Genomic DNA, 25,379 nt, shown 5'->3' with positions numbered 1-25,379 from the left:
CTGGTTTGGTTTTAAACCTGCATCATGTCATAAGGCCTCTTGTAGGTCATGCTTGATGTCAAGGGAACTTCCTTACAAGGTAGCTAAAAGAGGCGTGGATTTCCTTATCCCATCCTGGAAAACGTATTTGCATATTTTCTCAGTATCCACTAGTGGGGCGTCCATGGCTATAAGCCTCCACACGCCTACACGGTGGCCTTAATTGGCAAAGTCTCCATAAAGAGAACTCTTACTTCCTGACCTCACTCAGCCAAACCAGTTTCCCACACTGTACTGGAGAGACTCAACCAGGTTGAAACATCACTGTCTACAGTTGGGAATCTGTTACTTCTGGAATAGATATACTGGCTGGGTTTTATCCTGCAACATGTCATAAGGCTTCTTGTAGGTCCCTCTTGGTGTCAAGGGGCTGCCGTGCATGGAAGCTAAAGGAGGTGTGGTTTTCCTTATCCCATTGTGGAAAACTTCTTTGCATATTTTCCTGTTATGTTATATTGTAAGGCAATGGTTCTATGTACATTACTATGTGATATGTTAAAGGGGTTGTCTTGTTTGTTTATGAAAAAAGACAAAATAAGAAAACAATACATCCCAGGGGTCACAGTAATAACTTGATGTCTCATTGACAATGTCTAGTAGCTCGTTAATGGGGCCATGATGCTATTATCTTTATGCCATGCAGGTTTAAAGACTAGGAGAATGGACTGGAGAATATATCTTTTTTTATGTTTATAAAAATTTTACAAAAAATTGGATGACCCATTTAAGCAGGTACATTTTTGAAAAAGTTGTACTTTGTGTGGTGTGTTGAGTGGTTGCCCCTATCTGTGGAAAAACATGATGAATAATTTGGGATCTGACATCTGCTTTGCTCCTCCACTTGGTTATCCCTGGAAGTCCCATAGACAATGATTCATGGGGTATAGCGTACGCTCAACACATTTAGAGAAGGAACTCCCCTTTTTGTTACTGGTCAAGGTCCCAATAGTCAGAGCTTTGGATTTGGGACATGATTAAATTTTTTCCCAATTTCTTTTAGCTTAGAATTGGTCATCTTGCCCAACTTCTCCATATACAAACACGTTCAGCTGGGATGTGGGTTGGTAACGTAGAAGTTTTTGTTTAAATTTTATGTTTTAAATTTAAGTTTTTGTTATATCAATTTTCTCAGAATATATATATAAAAAAAAGAAAAAAGCTAAGCTGGGACAGATCTGCAATGGCCATAGATTAATGATTTGGGCAAAATTTTGGTTTCATTTTAAAGGCGTTTGTTTATGTCGTCAACAGAATGCTAGTATTATCATGGAGGCCATTGACTGGCTACAAAGAGATTGCTGATGAACGATGGGACAATCCTTTTACGAGAGAAATAAAAGGCATTAGAAACATTAGAGATGAGCAAATCTCTCGTTGGTTCACAGATTTGTTGAATCTGGCCTTTTTTTTTTAAAACCAAATTGAAACCAAAACTTTGTTGATTTGGATGAATCTTTAAAAATGATGGATAATGCTGTCATTCATCCTACTGTTTATGGAGGGAGAACGAGCGAAGGGACAAAGAAACATTTCTAATACATTAACAAAAAGGAGCTTTTTATTAAAAAAAAAATCTACGCTCTAGAGATGTAGTACCCAACCGGTCCATGGAACACTCTGTCCTAGGCCGCGGCCAAAAGAACTTAAAAAGAAAAACTATACCTACCTCTGATGCTCCTGTTCTCCTCGCGACCGCAGGGAGAAGAGGGGCATTGGAGGTAAGTATACAGTTTTTTATTTTTTAAGGGGGCTAAGCAGGGGACATTACTATTGAACGCTGGGGACATTTGTATTGGGGATGGGCAGGTGACATTACCATGGGGCTGGGCAGGGCACAGTACTGTAGGGGCTGGGCAGGGGACATTACTATAGGTTTGGGCAGGGGACATTACTATAGGGTTAGGCAGGGGACATTACTATTGGGGCTGGGCAGGGGACATTACTATTGGGGGCTTGGCAGAGGACATTCCTAGGAGGGCTGCGCAGGGGACATTACTATGGGGACTGTGCCGGAGTACTTACTATGGAGGCTGGGAAGGGTACATAAAGGGGGGCTACAGAAAAGGGGACATTTGAGATCAGGAGCTGCAGGAAATGCACCTTATATGGGTTCGGATTAGAAATGGGATATTTGCTGGGCACGCAAATTTTCTTTTCCAGGGACCATGGTCCCTGTCCCTGAAAAAAAATTTGGGTGGAGCCAGTCCCCAAATACAAAAAGGTTGTGGACCACTACTCTAGAGGAGTAGAGGGGGTTATATACCAATTTCCAGAACACTGGGGCATCATCCAACTGATTCAATTCAGGCTTGAACTGAATTTTCCAAAAATTTGATGAAGCTTCTACAAATCAAATCTTGGATGATTCATTCATCTCCAATGAAATATTTATTTTTGTCCATATGTAAAAACCTTTATAAACCCTGAAAAGGTTAACAGGATGAGGTTACGGATTATTTTGTGCGGCAGCCGGTTCATACCGCGCACTGCAGTAATTAACCCCAGCTTTTCACTCTCTTTATTAGCGCTGTACTGAAAATGTAATTAACTTAATTACTGTAAAACTCCCCTTTAATTTACAGCTATCAAAGACGAATGGGAAAGCGCTTGATTGGTGGGAAAAAAAGCAAGATAGAAATCCAGTGGTCGGTGGGGGCTTGTTTATGCGTTATAATTTAGAAGACACAGAAAAGGCATGTTATTGAGTGGGTTAAAGGGGCGCATGCAGCAGGAGCTGAACGCATGAACATCAATAGTGGCTCATTTGAGATGGTGCACCTAAAATCATCCAAAAACAACCCAGCATTTACTGCAGAGAAAAGCTTAATTGGAAGCAATGAGATTACTTATCTTAATTATCAGCACTTTCCTCTAGTATGGAGGCTTATAGAAAAATACCCATTAACGGTTATGTAACATCAGATTTCGTTTTCATGGAAGGAGCAGATAATAAACACTTATAATAATGGCAGATGCTTGAGAGCAAATGATGTGCGCTAATAAAAAATTTTCTTTAAGAAGAATACAAAAACATATTAGATCTGGAAAGTGGCCTAAATCCATTACAAGAGCGTGGAAGACCTAAAAACAAAATAATTAAATATTACTTTATTCATTGCTCATTTGTTGTCTTTTGTTCCTTCGGAGAGACATGTGGAGAAAACATCTATGTTCCCAGTGGGAACATAATTAAAAATGTGCCGGATGAGAGTCATTTAGTTTATACTCCATATTCTGTCCTTACTAGTCTGAACACTGATTTACTCCTTTCCTGGCATTCTTATTTCCACCACACCCCTTTGTCTCCTGTGGATTTTGCTCTGGGTTTCAAACAGTTAACTTAGCTGAGATGGACAGAATCTTCCTCCACTCACACTCCCCCTCTGCCATGGTCTGCCTCGTCTCCTTGTCAGGAAACAGATTATATTCTGGACTGGTGACATCAAATATAAGGTTTGTCTGCTTCACCCGTGCTTGCTATAAGTCTTGATTGAAACTTAGTGATGTTTATCTTGACTTCTGTATTTTGGATTCCTCTACCCTTTGCCTCTTTTATGACCATTTGGATTCTGTTGGTCAATTAGGCAGGGACAGCTGGGAAGGGAGTTTAACCTTGTGGCTCACTGTCTTTGTCTATCTTTCCAGTCCATCTAGAGCAGGGGTCAGGAACCTTTTTGGCTGAGAGAGCCATAAGCAACACATATTTTAAAATATAATTCGGCGAGAGCCGTACAATATGTTTAAAGGGACACTGTACTAAGACACAACTGGACCGAAACAATGGTAATTAGCTGTAAAATAAAAACTAGATAATTTACACGCGAGCTTGCAATCCATAACATCTCGTCCAGCACTTTGGCTTCTTTTTAATGTGCATGCCTGGATCTGGCTCCTTCCCACCTGATGATGAGAGATGCAGCTTTCAGGCATGCGCAGAAGAAGGAAGAAGCCAGAGTGCTGGGCGAGATGTCCTGCATGGCAAGCTCCAATGTAAATTATCTAGTTTTTATTTTACAGGGAATTACCATTGTTGTGGTCCAGTGGTGGCCTAGTACAGCATGGACAGACACTGTTACACACAAGCCTCAGCTGCTGCAGAACCTCCTCATACATGCAAAGACGACAGGAGAAAAATCTTTGTATCCCGCACAGTCACTTACTCTGGACATTTACGAGATGAGTACCACTCACCCCACAGTAATCAGATGGGTTGTAGACAATGGGACAAAGCCCATTGTTTGTGGCCTGCAAAATGCCCCCATGTTAATGTGCATGTGGCCTAATATTGCACACACACACAGTACAATACACATGACACACTGATACTGCACACACACACAGTACAATACACATGACACACTGATACTGCACACACACACAGTACAATAAATATGACACACTGATACTACACACACAGTACACTGCATATGACACACTGATACTACACACAGTACAATATATATGACACACTGCTACTACACACACAGTACACTACATATGACACACTGATGCTACACACACAGTACACTACATATGACACACTGATACTACACACACTGTACAATACATGACACACTGATACTACACACACAGTACACTACATATGACACACTGATACTACACACACAATACAATACATATGACACACTGATACTACACACACAGTACACTACATATGACACACTGATACTACACACACTGTACACTACATATGACACACTGATACTACACACACAATACAATACATATGACACACTGATACTACACACACAGTACACTACATATGACACACTGATACTGCACACACAGTACACTACATATGACACACTGATACTACACACACAATACAATACATATGACACACTGATACTACACACACAGTACACTACATATGACACACTGATACTACACACACAGTAAAATACATGACACACTGATACTACACACACAGTACAATACACATGACACACTGATACTGCACACACACACAGTACAATAAATATGACACACTGATACTACACACACAGTACACTGCATATGACACACTGATACTGCACACACAGTACAATACATATGACACACTGATACTACACACACAGTACACTACATATGACACACTGATACTACACACACAGTACAATACATGACACACTGATACTACACACACAGTACACTACATATGACACACTGATACTACACACACAGTACACTACATATGACACACTGCTACTACACACACAGTGCACTACATATGACACACTGATACTACACACACAGTACAATACATGACACACTGATACTACACACACAGTACAATACATGACACACTGATACTACACACACAGTACACTACATATGACACACTGATACTACACACACTGTACACTACATATGACACACTGCTACTACACACACAATACAATACATATGACACACTGATACTACACACACAGTACAATACATGACACACTGATACTACACACACAGTACACTACATATGACACACTGATACTACACACACAGTACACTACATATGACACACTGCTACTACACACACTGTACACTACATATGACACACTGCTACTACACACACTGTACACTACATATGACACACTGCTACTACACACACTGTACACTACATATGACACACTGATACTACACACACTGTACACTACATATGACACACTGCTACTACACACACACTACACTACATATGACATACTGATACTACACACACTGTACAATACATGACACACTGATACTGCACACACAGTACACTACATATGACACACTGATACTACACACACAATACAATACATATGACACACTGATACTACACACACAGTACACTACATATGGCACACTGATACTACACACACAGTGCACTACATATGACACACTGATATTACACACACAATACACTACATATGACACACTGCTACTACACACACAGTACAATACATGACACACTGATACTGCACACACAGTACACTACATATGACACACTGATAATACACACACAGTACAATACATATGACACACTGCTACTACACACACAGTACAATACATATGACACACTGATACTACACACACAGTACAATACATATGACACACTGATACTACACACACAGTACAATACATATGACACACTGATACTACACACACAGTGCACTACATATGACACACTGATACTACACACACAATACAATACATATGACACACTGATACTACACACACAGTGCACTACATATGACACACTGATACTACACACACAGTACAATACATATGACACACTGATACTACACACACAGTACACTACATATGACACACTGATACTACACACACAGTGCACTACATATGACACACTGATACTGCACACACAGTACACTACATATGACACACTGATACTACACACACAATACAATACATATGACACACTGATACTACACACACAGTACACTACATATGACACACTGATACTACACACACAGTGCACTACATATGACACACTGATACTGCACACACAGTACAATACATATGACACACTGATGCTACACACACAATACAATACATATGACACACTGATACTACACACACAGTGCACTACATATGACACACTGATACTACACACACAGTACAATACATATGACACACTGATACTACACACACAGTGCACTACATATGACACACTGATACTACACACACAGTACACTACATATGACACACTGATACTACACACACAGTGCACTACATATGACACACTGATACTACACACACAATACAATACATATGACACACTGATACTACACACACAGTGCACTACATATGACACACTGATACTACACACACAGTACAATACATATGACACACTGATACTACACACACAGTGCACTACATATGACATACTGATACTACACACACAATACAATACATATGACACACTGATACTACACACACAGTGCACTACATATGACACACTGATACTGCACACACAGTACACTACATATGACACACTGATACTACACACACAATACAATACATATGACACACTGATACTACACACACAGTGCACTACATATGACACACTGATACTACACACACAGTACAATACATATGACACACTGATACTACACACACAGTGCACTACATATGACACACTGATACTACACACACAGTACAATACATGACACACTGATACTACACACACAGTACACTACATATGACACACTGATACTACACACACAGTACACTACATATGACACACTGCTACTGCACACACTGTACACTACATATGACACACTGATACTACACACACAGTACAATACATGACACACTGATACTACACACACAGTACACTACATATGACACACTGATACTACACACACAGTACACTACATATGACACACTGATACTACACACACAGTACAATACATATGACACACTGCTACTACACACACAGTACACTACATATGACACACTGATATTACACACACAGTACACTACATATGACACACTGCTACTACACACACTGTACACTACATATGACACACTGCTACTACACACACTGTACACTACATATGACACACTGATACTACACACACTGTACACTACATATGACACACTGATACTACACACATTGTACAATACATGACACACTGATACTGCACACACAGTACACTACATATGACACACTGATACTACACACACAATACAATACATATGACACACTGATACTACACACACAGTGCACTACATATGACACACTGATACTACACACACAATACAATACATATGACACACTGATACTACACACACAGTACACTACATATGACACACTGCTACTACACACACAGTACACTACATATGACACACTGATACTACACACACAGTACAATACATATGACACACTGCTACTACACACACAGTGCACTACATATGACACACTGATACTACACACACAGTGCACTACATATGACACACTGATACTACACACACAGTACAATACATATGACACACTGCTACTACACACACAGTGCACTACATATGACACACTGATACTACACACACAGTGCACTACATATGACACACTGCTACTACACACACTGTACACTACATATGACACACTGCTACTACACACACAATACAATACATATGACACACTGATACTACACACACAGTACAATACATATGACACACTGCTACTACACACACAGTGCACTACATATGACACACTGATACTACACACACAGTACACTACATATGACACACTGATACTACACACACAGTACACTACATATGACACACTGATACTACACACACAGTACACTACATATGACACACTGATACTACACACACAGTACACTACATATGACACACATTTACAGTTACTTTTATATCCTTAGAGCCTGTGGTGGAGATAGAAGTCTTCTAAATAAATCCCCCAGGATATCAGTGCAGGGGTCTGTACAGAGGCTGCACAGGAAGCTTAGTGTCTGCTCTCTGTGCTGGATCCCGGCAGACATGAGCTGCAGCCCCTCCCCCCTCCTCACATAGTCGGCTCCTGCAGGAGAGGGTCAGGCACAGCTCCAGCAGCACGAGGTCCCGGCAGACTTAGTGTTTGGTCATGTGACCGGAGCGTCATTGGTATGTACACAATTACTGGGCTCCGGTCGCATGACCATCCATCGGGCCATCAGCTGCAGTAATGTAATGTCTGCAGCGCGGGAGGGAGGAGAGAAGCCAGGCTTTTTTAAAAACCCAATCTCTGGATGCGGCCCTGGCCCTGGCTGCGAGCCAGATGCGGCCATCAAAAGAGCCACATCTGGCTCACGAGCCATAGGTTCCCGACCCCTGATCTAGAGCTTACCCTCACTACTGTATCACCTTCTACCGGCTTGGAGTAAGTGTATATGCTTTTAGGCCACCCAAAAACCTTAATTTGCACAAGAACCTGATATGAATTATTAGTTGTTGTAGATTAGATTTTCAAGCACACAAAAGCCAGAGGTACACATAACTTTTCCATTGCTGAAAACGTACATGTACACCCATTGCACCAAATACTACTCCAACAATAGAGCACGAGAAGTGACCGGCATAGGCAGATCTGCTGCCAGATGACAAGGTTTATGAACTTCCTTATACCAAAAGCCATTAATTCCTACAAGAAATGGACTTACGGAGCAGCCAAATCAACGGAATAGTCCACCTCTTTCCCACCCCCAATTAAAGTCACTCCAAAGTCATATTGTACTCTTTCTTGTGTTCCTGTCTATGTCAGTGATTTTCCTTTTTGTACACGATATGCTGGAGCTATATACACCATAATTTTCTCAAGGATCAATAAAGCTTCATTGTATTATAAGGGTAAGGCTATTAGTAAATTAGGCATAAATCTCTCCACCGAATGAAGAGACTGCTGGACATAACAGAAGACAGCACGGATCTATTTCCAACAGTCTCATAGAAAATAAATGGAATGGCAGTGGGCATGCTCAACCTACGCCTGCTCAACATGGATTCCCAGCTTCCTGACCTCCACTGATAAGTTAGTGAAACGACTTGTCGATGAGACCTAGTCCCTTTAAAAATAATAATATAATTTTGTATTTCCCATGAATAAGAGTTCTGGAGCATCATTTCTTTAACTTTATATTGAACTGTCCCTCCGTAGTTCTTCCATATGCATATTGACAACTAGGCTGTACCATTTTTTTGTCAAGGGGGTGTATCATTTCAGAGTAATATTATTGGTAACTGATTGGATAGTAGCAGACCATGATGGGATACACAACCTACTGATAACACTTTGGGGCTCATTTACTAAGGGCTCCGCAGCCTCACTTTCGTCGGGTTTCCTGAATTTTTCCGTTTTGCACCGAATTCCGATGAGATTTTGGCGCACGCGATTGGATTTCAGCTTTCACGCGACAGAAATCAGGGGGCATGGCTGTCGGACAACCCAAATGATTCGGGAAAACCGTGGAATTTAAAAAACAAAATGTGTCGCAAGATAAAGCACTTACATGCATCGGAAAGAAGCAGGTGAACTCCGGCGGACCTCGGCGCAGCAGCGACACCTGCTGGATATCGAGCACACAACCTTATTGAATCCCGGCAGACCCGAATCCTCGCCTGACAACGCGCAGTGGGATCGCGACTGGACCGGGTAAATGAGCCCCTTTGCTTCCAATTTATTAATAAATTTAAAGGCAACTTTTAAAGCAATGAAACAACATAAGGGGGATTTTACAACATGCCTCAGGTTCTACCAGTCTCTAAATAGATAACACTAATATTTTGCTGCACCAGATTTCTCACTTTGGTGATAATTTCTGGTGCAGCATAAGACTGTCGGTTCATACTTTTAGTTGGACTAAAATGCGCTCCACAATTTTGGCCAAATGGAAGATTTCCTAAAAGCCACGCCCCTTTCTCACAAGGCCACAGCCCTTTTCCGAAGATCATGCACAAGTCAGATAAGTGGGGGGAAAAAATGGTCTAAAAGCCTTTAAAAATGTGGTGTATTTTTGACAGTTTTTTGGTGCAAAACAACAAGAAATTGTGGCTCAAGTGCATTCATAAATCTCCCCCCTAGTGTTACTTCACTAGGAATACAGGTATTAACTAAAAGGACTTAGAAAGTTGATAGGTCGAACAGTATAATCTGATGTTGGGGCTCATTGACAGTACCGGCACCAGCACTGGGCATACCTGGGCAAGTGCCAGGGCCCAGAGCTGCTGGGGGTAGCCCACATAACTCTGTACAAAAGGAATCCATGGGAGTTAGAGGGTCTGTATCTAATGAATACATAGGGTGTCAGGGGGGCTTATATAAAATACCCATGAGGGGGCTGATTGGAATGATAAACTATGGAGTATTTTAGGGAGCAGGAGACTGTTTTAATTTCTGAATTTTTAATGTGGCCTTGTGAGTTCACTGCAAAGGGACCCACTAAGGCTCTGCCGTTCAGGGGCCTACTGAAACTTGGAGCTGACCGTGCTCATTGAGGACAGCCACATTGGTCACTTCAGTTAAAATCCATCTAATTTACACTATAATCGAAGTCTACAAAATGACTCACCATCAAATAAATACAATTTTCGTCTATGACAAATGTGTTGCATTTTATGCTCAGTCATTTTATTAAATTACACAGCTCTGAGTCTTTGGGGTCTATTAATCAATGTTCCAAAAAGAAAAAAAAAACACAGGATAAAAACCAACATCAGATAGATGATTAACTCTAATAATTGTTTAGCCATGGGATTCTTCATTGTAAGATCTGGAGCTTCTAATATTAGGCGGCACAGCGGCGGCTCGGAAGACTCCCGTATGTAGCCAATGACAAATAACCATCACTTAGGAGCGTTACCTTTGTTTACAGGAGAGCGGCCCCGGTTCTGCAGTGCAGAGACTTTGATAAATGATCGTTTTCCTGGTAATTTGGTTACTTCAGCTATCTCTCCTTGTTAATTTTTCATTATTCCCACAGACATCAACCTCAGGAAGAGATTTGGGTTTATAATTTTTTTGCTTCTCAATCTTATCATAATGTCTGATATAAAAACATTCTCCGGAGCTGCTGTTGGTTTCTCAGTCTAGTCTGTCTTGGTTCTCTGAAACCTACACACACGACACATGGATACAGATGTGTCGGGAAAATTGGACACCATTTGTTGTACTGATCCCAACCAATGCAAATTTCAAATGCAGTTAATATAGTTTTTCATTTTTTTAAAGGTTTTCCCAGTTACACGTCTCTTCAGTTTTGATTTTTAGTCCTACATCTGGTCAGAAATTTCAGGGTTCACAGGACCAAGCTTCAGCCAATGAGAGGCCTCCTCTGACCTTGGGACAATATTTCCTTTGTTGTAACCTGGTCTACAGAGCCCAGTCATTGGCTGAAGTGTTTTTTTGATCCCTGGAACTTCTAGCTGGATGCATGCCTGAATATTGGTAGTATCAAAGAGAGATGGCAACTGGGAGCTATAAAGAGGTAAGTAAGCATTCTTCATTTCCCACCTTGGCCTTAGCCCCTGCAAATTAATATATTACTTCTGAATATATTAACATGTGTGCTGCATTTTTACTTCGACGAGTTCCCTTTAAGGTGACCCTTCACACAAAAAATTGCAAATGATCCTAAACCGTTAACATAGACTACCTGGTGCCCTCTACTGAACTCTGGGTGCCTCTAATTCTTTACCCATCCCCCTTCTATACTCCAGTTACGTTTCTTACAATATGACCACTGTCTTCTTTAGCAAAGCTGACTGGTAAAGTGGTAGATTTCCTTTAAAAAGTAACACACACCTACACATACTCACCTGTCCTGCTCTTCATCTTGATCTGGGTGGTGGTCTTGGCTAATCTTGACACGCCGGGATCACTTAGAAAAGAGACTTATAAAAAGCAGCACAGAACATGGGGACGAGATGTCCAGTGCTCTAGGATGCTTATTATGCATGCGTGACATCTCCTCCCTGAATAATTAGCAGCCCAGAGCACCGGACATCATGTCCCCATACTCCGGGCTGCTTTTTATATGTCTCTTTTTTAGGCAATCCCACATATTAGCGAAGACCAGCGCCAGGATCAAGATGAAGAGGAGGACAGGTGAGTATGTGTAGGTGTTTGTTACTTTGGTAAAGTGGTAGATTTCCTTTAAGTCACAGACTCCTCCTTTTCCATCTCCTTGAACCAGGACAATGGAGGGAAAAGTGTCTTTAACTTAAACACAACTTTCCGGAAGAAGGCAGAGGCCATCGTAGAAAACCAACATGGGTCAAAGCATATATATAAGTGCCCACAGCACTGGATGATTGACTATTCATCCCCAATGTATAATCAAATTCTGATATCTGGGTGGATGGTCAGTGTAATGATGTAAGTATACATTCACCAAATCTGCCCAGAGCCGCTTTCTCACCATCAGACATCAGATGACTTCTGTACTCAAAGAGATGGAAGCCATTGATATAGTATTTTAGGGAAATGTGATTTCTATTGTTTTCCCTCGAAATGCCTCCTGCTGTACTCTGCTATTGTGTCGTGCAGACTCTCTACAATATAATTGCATCCTGACTATGTAACAATGAACACTGCAACGTAGGCAATAGAAAATGCTCTGTAATATGAGGTTTTATGGCTAATGACAGTAAGATCCTTCTATCTCCATGTTTTATGCCACACAAAGTATTAAGTAAACCTTTCTCGTTTTCAGCTTTAGTCATGCATACGGCCATTTGTGTAAAGTATGATTTAAGCTTTCCAAACCCTTGGGAGACTATAAAACTCAGACTTCATTAACTCCAATTTGCTCACCACGGGCTAATTAAACAATGATGAAACAGAAAAAAAGGGGAATAAGAGTAATAATCCAGTGATTTGTATTTAGCTTTTTTTCCCCATTTATATTTCTGTGCTATTATGCTGCTTATTATTCAATTTATTTTTTTTGTAGGGATTGCAGTTTAAAAGGGCTTTCAGGGAATGATGAGGACCCGACTCCCGGCTATCCCACCAACTTGAAGATTAGAGGAGCTACGGCACTTCAATGAGAGCCACATCCTCAAAGCAACAAATATTTGGTTGTGGTAATGGATTTGTTTCAATCAATTAAATGCACTACCAGATAGAGCCACAGTCAAATGTATGGCACTGTATTCCTGCACACAACAATGGGACACAGTTTACTGGTGCAGTGTATACCCTTAATATAGCTGCTGGTTATCGAATCAGGCCCTAAAGATCGGTCATCATTTTCATCCCAATGTTCATATCTTTATCTCATATGACCGATAAAATGTAACTTTATGGTGCCAAAATTCATCATTTTATCTATTCTATTACCACAGAAAAATTGGTAGCAATGCAAGAACACACCCACAAATACTTAAAGGAAATCTACCTTGAAAACCAGGGACACTTACTCACAGATCCAGGCACCGTGACTGTGGTCATCTTCTTATATTTGTTATCCATGGCCTCATCCCTTCTAAAATCAACTGGTAAAATTATGCTAATGAGCCTGAGGGTCTACCCTAGCCCCTTTCTGATCTGGCTTTACAGACTGTTACACTGTCACACTCTTTCTTAGCAGGTGTGCATTAAGCAGGAGTCCATGGATAACACATATACGGTGCTGAGAGTCCTCCAATACCCCTTACTCATATCACTTTGCAGAATAGTGGCAGATAAATTCACGGTGACTTAGTTGCAACAATTTCACCTGTTGTATCCCCTGAGTACTCTTAAAGTAGATCTACCACAAGGATGAAGGACTGTAAACCAAGCACACTGACATACTGGTGTGTGCCCCTCTGGCAAAATCTTCTCTTCTTTTAGCTTCTTATTAACTGGTTTTTAAGAAAAAAAAAATGCTTTGAAAAATATGAAAATGAGTCAGAAGGGCTCCATTAACACCTATGGAAAGCAGAGCCCCTCAGGCTCATTTGCATAATTTTAAAAGAGTTTTTTTGTAAAAACCAGGCAATAAGAAGCTTGAAGAAGAGCAGATCCTGCCACAGGGGGCACACACCAGTATGTCAGTGTGCTTGGTTTACAATCCTTCATCCTGGTTTTAGATGTCCTTTAAATCCGCCTCCGTGTGGAATTGGAAATTGTGAGCAAAAATGTGTCTTTTTTAATGTATTTCCTACCATTATTCCCATGATGACAGGTTTTTATAAGGAAGAGCACAATTAACGCACATTTACTTATGTATCGAAGAGGAAAAGGATGAACTTTTCACACGACGGCAGCAAAGATAGAAAATCATGAGTAAATTAAGGTTAGAAACGTTTCGCTGTATCCTGATCTTCCTGTCTGCCTCATAGGCCCCCAGTGGATGCGCTCAGATTTCTGCTCCAGGCCCATAACAATAACTTTATACATCTGCTTTATAAATAGGCACAAACACAGGCTGTATAATTTATACACTAACATTTTGCTACCTAGGACATTAGTGCTCCCTTGTTATCTGCGGCCTGGAAACAGGAGAAAAATAACATAAAAGCGAAGGGGAATATGATGGTGGAGAGGGAATCTCAAACAAAACCGCCCCTAAGCAATGATCTTTCCATCTGATCTGCACTGAGGAGGTAACCACATAGCAAATATTTGCCATGACCGGACACTTAAAGGGGTATTCCCACAAAACAAGTTTCTTACATGTACTCAGGATAACAAAATAACGAATTCTCTAATTTACTGTTATTAACAAAAATGCAGCATTTCACAGATATGAGTCCAATATGTCTCTTTTAGTCCTGGTGTGCACAATTTTGGTTGCCCTGGACCCAACCCTGTATCTTCTGAGCTTAGGGTCAGCAGCTATCTTGCTCTTCTGTCTGACCCTGCACTGAGCTGAGCTGCTCCATGCAGTGCGGGGTGATAAAGGAAGGCACAGCAGATCTGACAGTGTTACAGGTGAGATATAGCAGAGCTGTATATGTTATGGCTGTAATAGTACAGATGAAACTATCATTTGTAATATGGATCTCAAGGATCTCATCATCTCTCACCTCTGATCTGTCTCATCTCTCTTTCTACGTGTCAGATACTAGTCAATGTTCAGAAGCTAAATGAAAGTGTATATAACCCTGTACCCTGATAATCTAAGCACATTGTCAGCATACAGCATCTCATAACACTAGAGAAATCATGAAGTGTCTGCTAAGAGAGTCCCCACCCACACTCTGGAATCTTACACTGACCAGTACTGAGTGATAGGAGCTAAAACAGCAATAAAACTGAGTACAATTGTAAAGTAAGGGATTAAAAATGATCTTTTTGTGTAAACATCACTAGGGGGTTGGAATATGAGAATTTTCTTTCATGGGCAAACCCTTACAAAGGTTTTTTGCAGCTTTAACTTCTTACGGTATGGAACAAATGTGGCCCTAAGAATCAAATCAATTTTCTTACTTTTTGGATTATCATTTTTTTTTAATTTTCTGTTTGATGTAGTTTCAATAAAACTTAGACTTTTTCTAGGTTTCCTTTATTTGTACCTTGTTAAAAATTACCTTTTTTATACTAGTAAACCTTTGGGAGGTCGGGGCTGGGAACTAGGGTTTCCGGTGTCACATTTCTGGCAGCGCATTGCACCATGTTGAATTTCCAGTTTTAAGCACCAAATAAGGGGGGGGGGGGTCTTGTGTGCTACCCAGTACATGGCTTCCAAGGCTCATGGATCAGTGATGAGTGGACCTGAAACGCAATGTTCGGGTCCATGCTAAACGTGGCAGATTTGGGTCCCCAAGCCCAAACCTGAACTTCTGCCATAAGTTTGGGTTTGGTTTTGGGCTCCACCAACCAGTAATATCTACTTTCACTTATTCCTTGATTATTGCTTCCCGATGACATCACAGAGAGTGATGATGGCCTGGAAAATGGCGGTACAAGAATATGCTTTGCATCAATTGCTGGTGTCACAAGTTGAAGTGATCGTTTAGGTTTTAGTTCAGCACCTGGACCTGAACTCAAACTGGGCCAAACAGAAGTTGAACAGGTCCACTCGTCACTAATTGTAAAGTCAAAGGAGGTGACTTTCTGTGGTCCCAGGAGAAAAGACAAGGACTCTGAAGACTGGAAGAACCAGCACAACGCATGGACCAGAAGTCAGAGTAGGGTAAAGACATGTTATACATTTTTTACTACCTCTGTCTACAGTATTTTTTGGACTATAAGGTGCACCAGAGTATAAGGGGCACCATCAATAAATGCCTGCTAAAACGTCTTGGTTCATATATAAGGCGCACTGGATTATAAAGCGCACCTGATGATAAGGATGTATGACCAGCAGGTGGCAGACCTGTGCACAGTTCAAGGCAGCTGATGTCTGTAAGTGCGGTTCATATATAAGGCGCACTGGACTATAAGGCGCACCTTTGATTTCTGAGAAAATCAAAGGATTTTTTGTGCGCCTTATAGTCCGAAAAATACGGTACTTCCTCCATCACTTTGTTCAAAATGGAGATAATTGGGGAATCAGTGTTGGGTCCTAAATAATAAACACTTATTCTGTGGATACATTTTTTTATAGGTAGAAAAATGGTAACTTTTTACTTCAATAAAAACTTTACCCTGAATATATGCAATGAGAATCAGCTCATCAATACGGTTCTACAAAGGATCTTTGTTATGATCGATATGATTCATATCCTAAGGGAACTCTATCCAAAAAGTAAAGACTAGAGGAAGAGTCTTCAATTTCTGGAAAGATTTCTCATTAGAGTCTATTATACTTTAATTGATTCCGCAAACCCTGGTGCTCTGTCCGGATGACATGAGTAAGGAGGCTCGGATTGATTTGTCAGCTTGACGTTTTGCAGGGAATAAGAGAGATTGACATTTTGGAGAATCAATGGAGAAAAGAATTTTTTAAGAATCATTCTTCTCTAAACACGGGATTTAGATGTAGTAAACCATCCACAGCGTGCGACGTGCCATTACTCAGTCAAATGGGGCTCTCATTCCATTTATCCATATTTACAGCCAAGCTTCCATCCTGACAGCCACTGATGGCAGTTTTTGAAGGTAGATGGGAGGATTAAGATAGAAAAGTTTGATTTATTGGGGTCTATGGGGCACATGTATCATAGTTCTGTCTTTTTCTGTCTGTTTTTGAGACTTTTCTTGGCTTTCCTGCTGATCAGATGTCTCTTAATGGTTTTTCTTTATTGATATGTGTGGCGTTTGGACTGTAGTGAATTTGCGACATTTTAAAACAAAAATCGCAAAAAGTCTCCAAAAGTCGCAGACAGTTCGCCAGCTAATTTCTACGCCTGGCCAGGGGCAGCTGCAGATTTGCGCAAGGATATAACACAGGTAACTTAAGGTGATAACTCAGGAAACACTGCAGGAAACTAGACGAAGGCAAACTTTGAAACGAGACAGTTTTAGGCACAAAAAAAGTCGCAAATGAACACAAGAACCACGAAAAGTCTCAAAAATTAAAGAAAAGGGCAAGCCAAAAGTGTGATATACGTACCCCATTATAGCTCCATATAATACAAGACATAAAAAACATCATGTTCATATTCAATGTGATCATCTATTTCACACCCTAAATTCAACAGCCTCAATACCCCTAAATCCAACAGCCTCAATGCATTTTCTGTAAAAGTACATAGACCAGTTGTGGATGTCTGATTCTTTGATATGAGCTCCGTAGATATTCTGTATATACCGTACTATCATACGATAGACTCTAGTCCTAGTGTCTATTGACTAAGCCTTGTATATAGTAGTCACACCACACGGTATTCTTCTGAACTTTTTTATTAAATAGAACTTTTTTGCTTTGGATGATTTATAGTTGTTCGAAATTGCCTTGAATATATGATCAAGGTCCTGGGGGCAATCGTTCATTGACAGATAGAGATCACATGACCTTCCATCTGTGGCCATTTTATGGACAGGAATCGCTGGCTGATGAGGTAAAAGACAGGAGGCTTCACTTTACATATCAAGAAAATAGAGCAGAACTTTTAATAGATGTATATTGATAAATTACCCAATATTCTGCCTCCCCCACACTTACACACACACAGTACAAAATACATGCACCCCTTTGATGTAGGATAGGTCCTCCACAGTTAGAAACCCTTAGTGTGGTCAAGAAAAGTGTAATCTAAACCAAAGACCCTGTTCTGTACACTCTGAACCCTCCAATAGAGACTACAGGCCGTCCCCTACTTAAGAACACCCGACTTACAGACGACTACTAGTTACAAACGGACCTCTGGATATTGGTAATTTACTGTACTTTAGTCCTAGGCTACAATAATCAGCTATAACAGATATCACAGGTGTCTGTAATGAAGCTTTAGTGTTAATCCTGGTTCTTATGACAATCCAACATTTTTAAAATCCAATTGTCAGAGACCAAAAAAATGTTGTATGGGACTACAATTATAAAATATACAGTTCCGACTTACATACAAATGCAACTTAAGAACAAACCTCCAGAACCTATCTTGTACGTAACCCGGGGACTGCCTGCATCTAAAAAAAAATTAAAAACCCATTTTATACCTTGAAAGTTTCTTAGAGTAGTCTTTTTTTCCTATCTCTGCTCCCACCCCTCAAAAATAGATGTGATTTCCAGTGATCAGATGTAGTCAGCAGGAGAACCTGGCAGGAAGCCTGCAATTCCCCTGGAGCGATGTGTTTTTACGCACTTATAGAGACCCTATTTATAACTGCTAATCGCTGAAGCTTATGTGCAACACATTGCTACTAAAACTTTATTAAAAAATTAATAAAATAAAAGCTATTGCCCTTGATCATATTAAAAAATTGTGCTGGTATGCTGCAAGCCAACATTTTAGGGAGGATTGGTGCTCCCCAATTATGTCATGGAGAGCGCCTATCCTCCTTAAAATGGTGGTGCACAGTGCACATGCCACATCTATTTTAATGCTGCTTGCATTTGAGCAGTAAATGCCTGGGATTGCAAGTAATGATCGCAGGGGTTACTTTGGGCGTTGTCTGGGTTTGGGAGGGGAACCCAGCCCGGACAGGATGTTTAAGCTCAGCTCAAGTGGGTCCGCTCTTCCCTATCCTCTGCAGCACCTCTTCACTTACAGCCCCGCCCATCACTGTATGTTTACAGAGGCTGTTGCTCCCGTCCCGATCACTGCCGAGTGCCTACTACAGCACCAGTCTCAATAAGGTGTGTGGCAGTGGTTGGGACGGGAGCACAATCAAAAAAACAAACAGAGGCTGGCAGTGACGGGTAGTGCAGCAGGTGAGCTGGAGTACTGGAAGAGGTAAGTATAACTTTGTTTTTGTTTTAATATTCCCGCTCCCCCAAGCTTTACGTAATTTTTTTTTTTAAAGCCCCAGACATCCCCTTCAGCTCTGGGATGAATGACAGCTAGTACTTTCACCCAAAGTAATAAAGTTTCCGTTCAATGGGGCAAATTTACTTACCTGCTCCTGTCTCGATCCCCGATTCGGACGGTCCAACGAAGATGAAGTCCGGCACAATTCACGAAGCTTGTGCTTCCTGCATCCGCTGCTTCCCTGCCGAGGTCCGTCGGAGTTCACCTTCTTTTTCCCGGTGCTTGTAGTCCGGATGCTTTGGGTTGTCTGAAGGCCCGCCCCCCGATTTGTGTCACGTGCAAGCTGGCGCCGATGCACCAAAATCCCCTGTTGAATGCGGCGCAAAACGGAAAATTGTCGACAAACGCGACAAAAATGCGGTCCGCGGACCCTTAGTAAATGAGGCCCAGTGTGTGAAAAATGTCAGATTTGTGTCGCATCTACAAACGGATAAATAGATTTTCTCATCTCCGCTCGTGGCTCCCATACACGTGCACACATAACTGGCTGAACATGCATGTTGTGTTATTGGATAGAGAAAGAAATATACATGGCAGCAACATACTATATGTCTCATGATAACAAAAGGATCAGGTGTAAAATTCTGCATGAACAATAGTTACTTCCACCAATTTTATCTGTCAGGAGGAAATTGGACTAGTAGGGGGGGTCATTCACAACAGCAAAAGCATCAGCCAAACCTTCATAGAAATGGCCTTCAAACAAACACCATTCCCTTGAACCCGATTCTGCCAGAAATCATTTCCTGTGTTCCTTTTGTTGCATTCCTCTTTGGACGCTCTCCCCTATGGGGCGCCATCTTTGGCTGCTTTTCAGCTCTATAGAGAACATACATTAAGTACGGGTTTATTACGCAGGTGTTTTCCAATCTGCCGTTAGTTGGATAATGTCACCTGGATGAATTGGGCCTCGCAGTATGAGCGCGTTCTCATACCGCAGGTGCTTTTCTTTCAGCTCTGTGGCCTCCCGCCATGTCTTTCTGAAGTTGTTGTGATCGTCTGAAGCTAAATAGAAATGCATTTACACCGGTGACACGTAGAAGGCAGAATAGAAACATCTGAGGTCTGTGAATATTGAAAAGTTGTCAGCTTTGAATAATAATCCACATTTCGTTTGTGAAATGGGTAAAAATCCTCTTATTTTTGGCAGGAATTTTGTTCTTTTAGAGCTTTTAGTTTTACTCACGTCGATTGAAATGAGTCCATAAGAATTCAATAGTGCTGCAGATTTTTTGGCAGAAGTGTTAGAAAATCTCCTGCACTCATTTAGAGAGGTAACAATAGTCTCCGATGTCTTCAACCTTGTATTTTTTTGGTTTCTTTTTGTATAAGGACTGGATGCAAATCAAAGCGGCTTGTACAGTGCAGCAGCCCAAACTCCTCAATCACTTTCCCAAGCCCCCCCCCCAAAAATCCCATTACCCTTGAGAAACTGAAGCATCTGTTCATTCCCTTTAAGGGGTTTTCCTGGCCCGAATTATGAATCACCTATTTATAGTAAAACAATAGGTGTGCAAAACCTTGTGATCCCACCAAAAGGCTGATTGACTCTACAGACTGAGCCAGAAGCAGACTGCTCCATCCATTGTGTAGTGGCTGCACCAGCTCATTGCAGACACATCTCTCATTGAAGTTATTAGGTTTGGTACCTGTATTGACTGGAATGGCCACTACAGCTGATTGGTGAGGAGTTATAACACCCACATTGATATACTATACTAATGAATGTCATTGATAGTTTGGGGCAAGAAAACCCCATAACTTTAAAGGATTTTCCATCTTATGACCTATTCAGGCAAATGGGAACTTGGCTGCAGTTAACCTGAAAAGCCACTACATACATACTGGAGCCGTTCTTCCAACTCTGTTCTCTGTGTTAATTCCAGTACCAAAGCATAAATCCGTTGATTGACTGCGTTCTCGGATGTTTTTGCTAATCTGACCTCCTACCCTATGGAATGGTTGTTTCAAGGAAATCTACCATTTGTTTTTATGCATTGTGAACCAAACATACCTTGAGAATGCGGTAGCGACGCTGAAACATATCTTGATTAATCCCTGATCCGAGTGGTTTTGCTCAAATAACAATTATAAAATTCAGGACCTTCGGAAAGCTGGGTGCATACTTGGCTAACACATTACACATAGCTTCCTGAACTGTCCAGACAGGACTAATCAACCTGAGCTGGATGACACATACACAGCAGCTGGGGGGGGGGGGGTGCAGCGATTGATTAATTCTGCCTGTCGGTGACAACACAGTGAATACAGCGTTCTCTGGAGCAGTTCATAATTAGGTTAAGAGCAGGCAAGCTGGGGCAGCCACAGGAGAGACAGAGCCTCATTATCATAATTTTATAATAGTTTTTTCAGCAGAACCACTCAGTTCAGGGATTAAACAAGATATGTTTTTGCATCAATGTAGCTGCAGCATTCTCAAGGTATGTTTGGATCATATTGCATAAAAGCAAATGGAATATTTCCTTTAATATGTAAAAGCCCTATAAACAAAACAAAATCTACTTGGTCAATAATAGTATTGGTCAATAAACAAAGTATAGATCAGCATCTTTTAACTCTTCACTGGTCTCTTAGAACAGGCCCTTGAGAACCTGAGTATGAGGACTGTATGTAATACCTGCTTACCTAACTGAAAATGACACTTAATAAGCCATGGGAGTCACCACTAGAGGTAGCTAATTACTACTAATCACTTACAGCTGTGGCTTAAACTTAGAAGTAAAATATAAGCTCCCTTTGAGAGTTACTGTGGAAAACCAGCATGTTACGTTATATATGCTGTGGATTTATAACACTGTATATGAACAAAACCCTGACTTCAATAAAGATACACAGAAATAATTTGCATCTGCAGATGTCATGATGCTTAAACAAAGAGATTCCCTTTAAGTATATGGAAGCAGTGTGACATCAGCTCCTTCTAGCCTGTGCCTTTTACATGGTATGACCAATATTGTTTAGCTAATACTTTGATGTCTTCAAAAAAATTTTTTTTTATCAGGTCAGGCATTATTGCACAATGATGTTTTTTTCTTACCTTCGGAACAATCCTGCCCACTGTACCCCTCCTCGCACTCACAGACACCATCCTGGCATTGCCCTCGCCCACTGCAGGCATTCACACACCACATGCGCCCGCAGTCCTCGCCGGCATAACCATCTTGGCATACGCAGGTCCCATTGGCACAACGTCCTTTTCCCAAACAGTCACCTGGGCAGCGGAGCTCGGTACAGCCGATACCGGTGTATGGTTCTTGGCAGATACATTGCCCATCTTGGCAGTGCCCATGTGGGCTACATTCCTCGGGGCATAATGGATCTGTGCACCACTCTCCTGTGTAATCTGGTTCACACACACAGATGCCCTCTATGCAGGTTCCTCTTCCAGAGCAGCCCAGGGGACACAGGGGTTCTGAACAGTTTTCACCTCCCCAACCTTGGCTACAAACGCAAGAGTCCAGACTAAAGTTTCCATGTCCGCTGCAAGGAGGTGCAAATTCTGTAAGACCTGTAGGGATGAAGAGAATAATTCTCATTAGTTACAAAGTCACAGCCAAAAAAATCTAAAAATACTATACAGGCATACAGCGATCCCTATGGTACAGTTTACATGGACCTCAATTTCTATGGTGGGGATGGTCACCATACAGTGACACAACTAATAGAGTAGGGAGCCACTATGTAGGAGCCACCAAGCAGGAGCTTGTAGACTTGTAATTATGATCAAATCTTCTTCTCGTGTTCATGTTATACTTGGGTGCCTGATCCTTGTCATTTTGTTCTAAGATGGTGATGTTTTACTGGATTCCTCTGTAGAAATTCAAGGTGAATGTAGACTTTCACATAAAAATCTGGATCTTTCTCAACGCAATGTGATTGTGCCCTAAGGCCACATACATCGTGTAGCATGGATACACATACATTGTGTAGCTAGGATATGCTCCCAGCATATAAGCCAAGCATATTTAGGTTACGACATATGTTTAAATGTTGTCTGTTCCACCATTGTTGAGCAAACCAACTACACTTTCGATACCCTCTAATGAATTTTGAAATAGAACATTCCGGGACTTCCATATATCCATGTATATGCAAACACTCTAGAGTTGTACAGGCTTGCTGCTTTCACCTACTCACTTGCAAATCACCCGTTTAGCCAACATTATATTACAATAATTGCTAGTTATCCTTGTTTTTTGCATACATCTATGACATTCTAATCACAGGCATCACATCCCATCATTTCCCCGTCTTTGACCTTTCATCACCTTCTACATTGATTCCTCTCTGCGATGCTTCATCCTCTTCTCATCACTTCATCTGACTCCTACTTCCTACGCTACCTAACAATCCACTTTTCCCACTGACCACTGCATCGACCTGCCAACCTTCTTCTCGGGCATCATCGAGCCCGGCGTGTAATGAGATTGCAGAGGCCTCATCGCTCGTAAATACTTGTCAGATAACTATTAATTAGGCCTTGCTGTATTTCCTCATTCTGTTTCCTAGTAGAACTCTCCTGTGTGTTTTCTAAGCAATTTTGTACATTTGTTGCTGTGTTCATGTAAATTTAGCTACCAAGCTGTTCTAGGCATCCATCAGCCTTTCACCTGAGACTTGTGTTTCTCATAACTTCTCTCTCCGAGCAGTGTTTGACCCTATGTGCTACCTCTACACATTTATCTGCCATCACAAAGGTTTCTGGACCTTCTCCAAGTACCAAGCGTCGTCTCACCTTCCATTAGATGAGAGAACAAAAGTAGTGAATTCAGTGAAGGGTAATATCTAACCTGGTTCTGTAAGAAACAGTTAAGAGTCACAAATTTCAATTTCATTCCAAAATATTTGTAGGCATAGTGTCCGGAATTCTCTTGGCTCGACCCTGATTTTAGGGACAGACCCAACACATCTGGACTCTTCAAAGTTAGAAAGTGTGAGGTCCAACTCAGTTAAGAGGTGGGATTAGGTAGTCTGGTCCAATCCAGGTTAAGGGGTATTCAAAGGCTTATATGCAATATAGAAAATGAAACCCATGAACAAATCCTTCCCACATGCATAACATTTTGAAGGATATTTCTGAAAATTAGAGAGGAGCTAATTGATCAGAGTAGATAGCAAAATCCTGCTCCATAAAATGCAATTTCATCCTACTCTCTCCTGACGAGGGGCAAACACCCAGAAACAGGTGAGTATCTCTTGTTGGTATGAACTAATTTGCATAATTTCCCAATGGAGCACTTCCTAAAAAATACTGCTCCATAAATTGCTGTAGATCAGGGTAGAACAGTACTCTGCACTACATATGTATATCTCGGCATTTCATCAAGCCATCCAATATTCCTCCCCTGAACTGATGAGGGGCAAGTATCCAGAAATAGGATCTCTGGTTGGACTAAAGTTAATTTGCATATATTTTCCCATGTCTGAAAAATTTCTCTATCTCTTTATACTGCTGATTTTAT

General features: G+C 41.1%; 1 protein-coding gene across 2 annotated transcripts in view; it reads right to left on the bottom strand.

Moving 5' to 3' along the window:
• TNR (tenascin R) overlaps window positions 1-25,379 on the bottom strand; it is a 334,017-nt gene that overhangs the window by 121,674 nt on the left and 186,964 nt on the right. Inside the window, exon 3 of one of the 2 annotated variants that reach the window (XM_072128599.1) lies at window positions 22,955-23,425. In XM_072128599.1, coding sequence (XP_071984700.1) covers window positions 22,955-23,425 — 471 coding nt within the window. The remainder of the gene's footprint in view (window positions 1-22,954; window positions 23,426-25,379) is intronic. The other variant, XM_072128600.1, reaches the window with a different exon arrangement.

The sequence above is a fragment of the Engystomops pustulosus genome, chromosome 10, assembly GCF_040894005.1.
Source record: "Engystomops pustulosus chromosome 10, aEngPut4.maternal, whole genome shotgun sequence".
In the NCBI taxonomy this organism is placed as follows: Eukaryota; Metazoa; Chordata; class Amphibia; order Anura; family Leptodactylidae; genus Engystomops; species Engystomops pustulosus.
This window is presented reverse-complemented; position numbering and strand designations above follow the sequence as displayed.